A 5558-nucleotide genomic window follows, 5' to 3' on the forward strand; every position below is an offset into this window, starting at 1 on the left:
TTTCCTAAGAAACATGCTGCTATTAGAGAAGGGAGCTTATTTCAGATAGAAAATGTTGGTTTCCCCCATGACTTTGCAGTGGCAATATACTGAAAATATTTTGAGTAAGCTCTGCTGAATATTCCTTAATTTAAATATGGTGGTTTTCAACAGCTAGGCTTTATTCATAACCCTGTGCAAGATGCATTTCTTTGCCTCGAATCTAATCCAGTATATGTCTCTCCAGGCTTCTCTATTTTAGGAAGCAGCCACAAGTGAAGTTGTGGTGTTGTGGACTGCTTTAGGAATTTATTTGTGGACAGAGGTCCCCCTTCCCCCAGGCACAGCCTAGACTTGCATTGCTACGAAGTTAATTTGGACAGTATTACCCTTTTTTCCTATGTGACACCTAAGTGTTTTTCCTGTGAGGCTGCCCTGCATTCCCCTGGAAACTAGGTATCTGTCATTCTTCCATGGTGTTTGGTCAGTGTAGCCAGTTGCACAGCTCTGTCCCACGTGTAATTTTGTGGGGGGCCACTGTGGTATCAGGACAATTGATTTATTAATGGTGCCATAAATAAGGATGAGGCTGTTCATCAAAGCAGTGTCTAATGTCAGTTTTTGCAAAGCATGTACCGTAAATTAATTAGTTACAGGACAGTGACTTTTCATGCTCACTGGGTGTCCAGTATTGTAGAAGATGGGGTCATATTCTATGATGGTATTATGTTTCATTTACATTTTAATCCATAGAGGAAATGATTGAGAAAACACAGCTGTGATGGCTTGCCAGTGAAGTTCAGCGCTTCTGTTGCAGGTCGCCCCAGAAGAATTCAAGACCAGCATCAGCCGTGTGAATGCCTGTTTAAGAAAGAATCTCCCTGTCAATGTAAAATGGCTGCTCTGTGGCTGTCTGTGCTGCTGCTGCACGCTGGGCTGTAGCCTGTGGCCAGTAGTCTGTCTTAACAAAAGAGTAAGTACAGGCTTCAGTCTTCCTACTCGGCTTATTTTGCAGTTACCGATTACATTAAATAATGCTGAATAGCGTCATCCCCATTTCAAAACCCATTTTTTGTCTCACATCCATTGAAAAAGTTAACCCGTTCTCCATTCCTTAGAAAATAATTAAAAAAAAAAGTTTGTTAATGAAGTAAATGATACCAAATTACCCACTGAATTTAGGAATTAGCTAATCCCATCTCAGTTTGAAGAACACGGAGGAGTATATGATCACCCAAATTTCCAGGATTTCTGAAGGTCTAAGAATTTAATTAAATGAGCATGGAACTGGACACTGACCTTCAAAGACTGCCTGAACTGGAGGGAAAATGACTTTTCCTGTTTAAAAAGTAAAACTTCTGGCTTTTGAGAGATTATGCAGTCCCGATTAACAAAAAAATCCATGGGTGGTTTGGGGTTTTTTCCTGAAGAAGATCTGATATTGAGGAGTGGGTAGTTGAAGTGGTGGGACATTCATTTGTTATTTCTCTTTCGCCTGGTTCTACTGTTAGGAAACGAACTTATTTTAAATTAATCTTAAGTCAGAAATGCATAGCAAGACTTCTGGATGAGGCTGGCTACTGACCCATGTATAATACAGTTTTGACTTACTTTTTAGACTAGAAGATCAATTCAGAAGTTATTAGAATGGGAAAATAACAGACTATATCATAAGGTAAGCAAAGTTAGAGAGCGTGGTTTTATCGGCTCTAAGAATAGTAAGTTATTTTTGCATAATTGGCATGTAGGAATTTTACGGTCTTGTTGTAATTCCATGCTTTATACTGCTGTTCCACTGTGTCTGCAGTGTGGCAGATCCCAATAATTAGATGTTGTTAGTGCTTGCAATGTTACTCATCAAAACCATGCTCTGGTACCTGTTAATTCTTGGAAAATTCTTTTCTTAGCTTGGTTTGCACTGGAAGTTGAGTAAAAGGAAATGCGAAACCAGCAACATGATGGAGTATGTAAGTATTCCTTCTGTGGCTTGTTTGCTATTCAACACAACTGTGATTTCAGAGAAAATCCTGAGCTTAGTGGACTGTTATCTATCAGAAAAACTCCCTCAGGAGAACGTGCAGTCGCGCGTGGCGTAAAGCTGGGCGGGCCACTCCTAACCAGAGTAGCCATGGCAGGAACTGAGACTTGGAAATTGTCACTGCTAAACGTGCTTTCTCATCATACCAATTCTGGGGTTGCCCTGCAGGTACACTTGTAATTTGTAAAATATTCAAAACAGTTCTGTGGTCCTGCTACTCCCCCATCCACCTTCACGTATAGCTGTGAAGATCATGTAGGCTTGAAGAAAAGATTTAGTCACCTCAAAAAAGCCAGGTGTCCAGAGGCCTGAATTTCAAAATGAATGAAAGTTCTGTGTGGTGCCTCTGGGAACATTCCCTCCCTACACAGTATCCCTGATACCTGTAGTCTTACATACTAGCTAGTGCTGCATGGAAATTGTGATGAAGGTTTGAACTTTTTGGTTACTGTGTTCTGTTCTTGTCTTTTTCCCTTCTTCAACAGGTAATATTAATAGAGTTCTTACCAAAATATCCCATATTTCGACCTGACTGAGGAACAGCGTTTGGCCTTTCACGTTACCTGTCATTTTCTACCCTTAGTGCCTTGTAGATAGTTTTGGAAAGAAGACTGTCTACTTCGCTGTGACTTAAAAATGTCCTTCAGTAGAATATCTTCCTTGCTGTTACTTTCTTTTGTTAAGAAGAGAACAATTTGCACATTTTTTTTTTTATGTTAAACAAGGCTTCTATGTTGCACTCTGAATTTTTAACATTAACTGATATAGTTGCCACTCGGGATCTAACATCAGTGCTGCTTAAACTTACTCTGAGCATGCTGCCTTACTCATTTCTATAGTGCTGTCCTCAAACACGCATCCTAATGCCATGTCATACTCTATTTCATTCAAAATGTCGCAATCCTATAAACCCTCAGTGGAAATGTCCAGGTAAGCGTCTAGTAGTAACGACTTTAGTAGAACTTGCTTGCATAGGACTTGCAATCAACAGCACTGGTTTTGTCCCGCACTTTGCAAACTTATCATTGACATCAGGGGTTAATTCTTTTCCCCGCTATGGATTTGTAAATACTGACTCTTTGCGTAATGTCTTTGAGTGTGGTATGCCGAGGTTTACAGAATGTAATATAGCTCTGACCCTATTGCCAACAGCCCGACAGCGGCTTGTTCATTCCATTGGCTGGTGTTCCTCTGATTGCACGTGAGCCCCGCTCACATGCCGGTGTTACAGTAAAGCCATACTGAGTTTGTACGTCCTGTCAGATGTGTAGGGCTCCGTTGCACTTTGTTTAGTAAATGGATGAAACGTGCATAGCATTTCTGTCTTGGTTTTTTTTTTTTAAGTATTTCAGGTGTGATTTGTAGCTCCTGAAGCAAGCTGAAATACTGTTCACCCTTGGAGAAGTTGCATTTCTGGGGTAGATGGCGGCTGCTATTAGCAAAATACCCAAAAGCCTCTTTTTAAATCAGAAATATCTGGATGTCTAGTTTTGTTTTGTTTTTTTAAGGAAAAACACCAAGGTTTCAGAATTGGAGACCTTCATTACTAAGGAGGAAAAATTGGAACTGCCAAATCAAAGCTGAAGTTACCTTGTTGGTGTTTTTGTAGTGTGATCGTACTTCAGCATCTTAACAGTGAAGTGACACGGCGTCCTCTCCTGTGCAACACGTTTTAGCTAAATCACAGCAGTATGTCAGATGCGGCAGTGGGAGGAAGCAGATTGGTTGGAGGGGTTCATGCGTGTGTTTTCGTGTTCAGGCACAGTCTGACAAACCACAAATGCCTGAAGGAATTCACAAGTATTTTTGGATTCTTCCCCATGCCTGATCTCAGGAAGGGAAGGAGTTGTAGAAAAACTTCCTATAGTGACAAGGCCACTCGGTAATAGTAAGCAAATGAAAATTGATGTGAGTTCCCTCCCTTTCATAACAAGAAATAAGAAATCAGAGAAAAAACAGCAGATGTTGGGGTATTTGCAGGTTGTGATGAATATCACTGAAAGTGTCCAGGCATTTCTTTGCAGGAACTTGACTCTGTGTGACATCATCCCAAGCTGCTGTTTAGGTTCAGGGTGACTTGGGATTTCCTCTGAATGTATCCGCATCTTTTCAGTACGCGGTATTGCATTAAATACAGTCTTTGTCAGACCTCTGTGTCCTCATTACTGCAGCAGGTCACATTTCTTGTTTACAGAAGGCCGGTTTTACGCAAACTGTTACATCAAATGAAATTCTGTGCTGTTTTTACTGTACAGCTGAGGAGTGTCAGGCTCCAGCACTTGCAGTAGTTTCCAATCACAGGCTGATGCTTCAGATTCTGAAATCTGTGTCCTCAGTGCAGAGGTTGATTAGTAGATTGGTGACAACTGTGTAATTGCATTTGTAACATAAAAAAAATGCCTGTGGTGATGAATTTACTGTTAACTGCACCTTGCAACTTGGATTTCTATCACAGAACCAAGCAAAGTGTTCTCCAATTTATTTACTTTAGGATGGGTGTTAACTGGAAGCTGAGAAAATACTTAATGGCAGAAAACTGCAGTGTAAACCAAAACGGAAATACCATACCTAGTTCTATGTATTTCCCTTACAAATAAGTGCTGGAGTAAATGAAGGGAGTTCAGCTTAATTAACATCGCGATGAAAGTTTCTTACTGTTATGCCAGAACTCTGTTAATAATTTTCTGTATAAGAAACTCAAGAAATGTCAGCAGGTTCTTATTTTGTTCTTTATGTGACTGTAATTTCAAAAGGGTCTTTTCCAGCTGAGAGAGCAGACAGGCTGAAGGAGAGTTGTAGTGACTGCCAGCAATGAGGCTGCGCAGTCGTCAGTCTCGCTCCTAACGGAAATCCTCAGTCTGTGCTGACTTCAGTATAGCCGGTTCAAAAGCTTGGACTTGCTTGGTTTCTGTGAAGTGCCATGTGGAGCTGAGAGGACTCCCTGAGCTACAGGAGCCTCCAGCCGCTCTGGGCTGCTCCCTGGCCACCGCAGGCTGCCATACGGCCGGAGATCCAAGGCAGGACAAGGCTTGGGCTTTGCTTTCCCACCCTCATCCCTTTGTCCCCTTCCCATGGGCTGGCCATGTCCAGTGCCACAGGCTGCTCTGCCCGCAGCACTCTGACTGCCCCTGGGTCTCTCCCGGGCACTGCGAGGCACTTCAGCACAGATTATTAAAGTTTACATTTTAAGTACATAAATTCTATACATTTTACGTTGTCCATCATTGTTAATTGTACAGTCTTCACCCCATGGAGGGGGTCTCTTCTTTTTGTGTTTTAATAGACATTTCACTATGCGGCCATAGAACAACAAGTAGAGTATGAGAGCCAAAATTGCCACTTACAGTAAGCTCCATGTTTTATTAAGCAGATAAATTTGCATTAAAATGCAAAACCAGCAGCAGTATTATATTTGCATCTGAAAGACGCAGGGTCCACAGCTCATTTAAAGGTGAAGGCAGCTGTCAGCACCGCTGGGAACTCTGTGCCCTCCCATTCTCCCCCTGGCTCTGTTTTACCCTTTGCTTTAATATCGCATCGT

General features: G+C 41.7%; 1 protein-coding gene across 1 annotated transcript in view; it reads left to right on the forward strand.

Moving 5' to 3' along the window:
• The window catches only part of LOC104496139 (cysteine-rich hydrophobic domain-containing protein 1), a gene marked incomplete at its 5' end in the record, with an annotated part of 9061 nt that extends 6137 nt beyond the window's left edge, over positions 1 to 2924 (forward strand). The window contains 4 exons of the mRNA XM_010139222.1: positions 797 to 952; positions 1598 to 1654; positions 1887 to 1946; positions 2503 to 2924. Of these exons, the coding sequence (XP_010137524.1) occupies positions 797 to 952; positions 1598 to 1654; positions 1887 to 1946; positions 2503 to 2553 (324 nt within the window). The remainder of the gene's footprint in view (positions 1 to 796; positions 953 to 1597; positions 1655 to 1886; positions 1947 to 2502) is intronic.
• Between the last annotated feature and the right edge of the window lie 2634 nt (positions 2925 to 5558).

The sequence above is a fragment of the Buceros rhinoceros genome, unplaced genomic scaffold (genome assembly GCF_000710305.1).
Source record: "Buceros rhinoceros silvestris isolate BGI_N320 unplaced genomic scaffold, ASM71030v1 scaffold36280, whole genome shotgun sequence".
Taxonomy (NCBI): Eukaryota; Metazoa; Chordata; class Aves; order Bucerotiformes; family Bucerotidae; genus Buceros; species Buceros rhinoceros.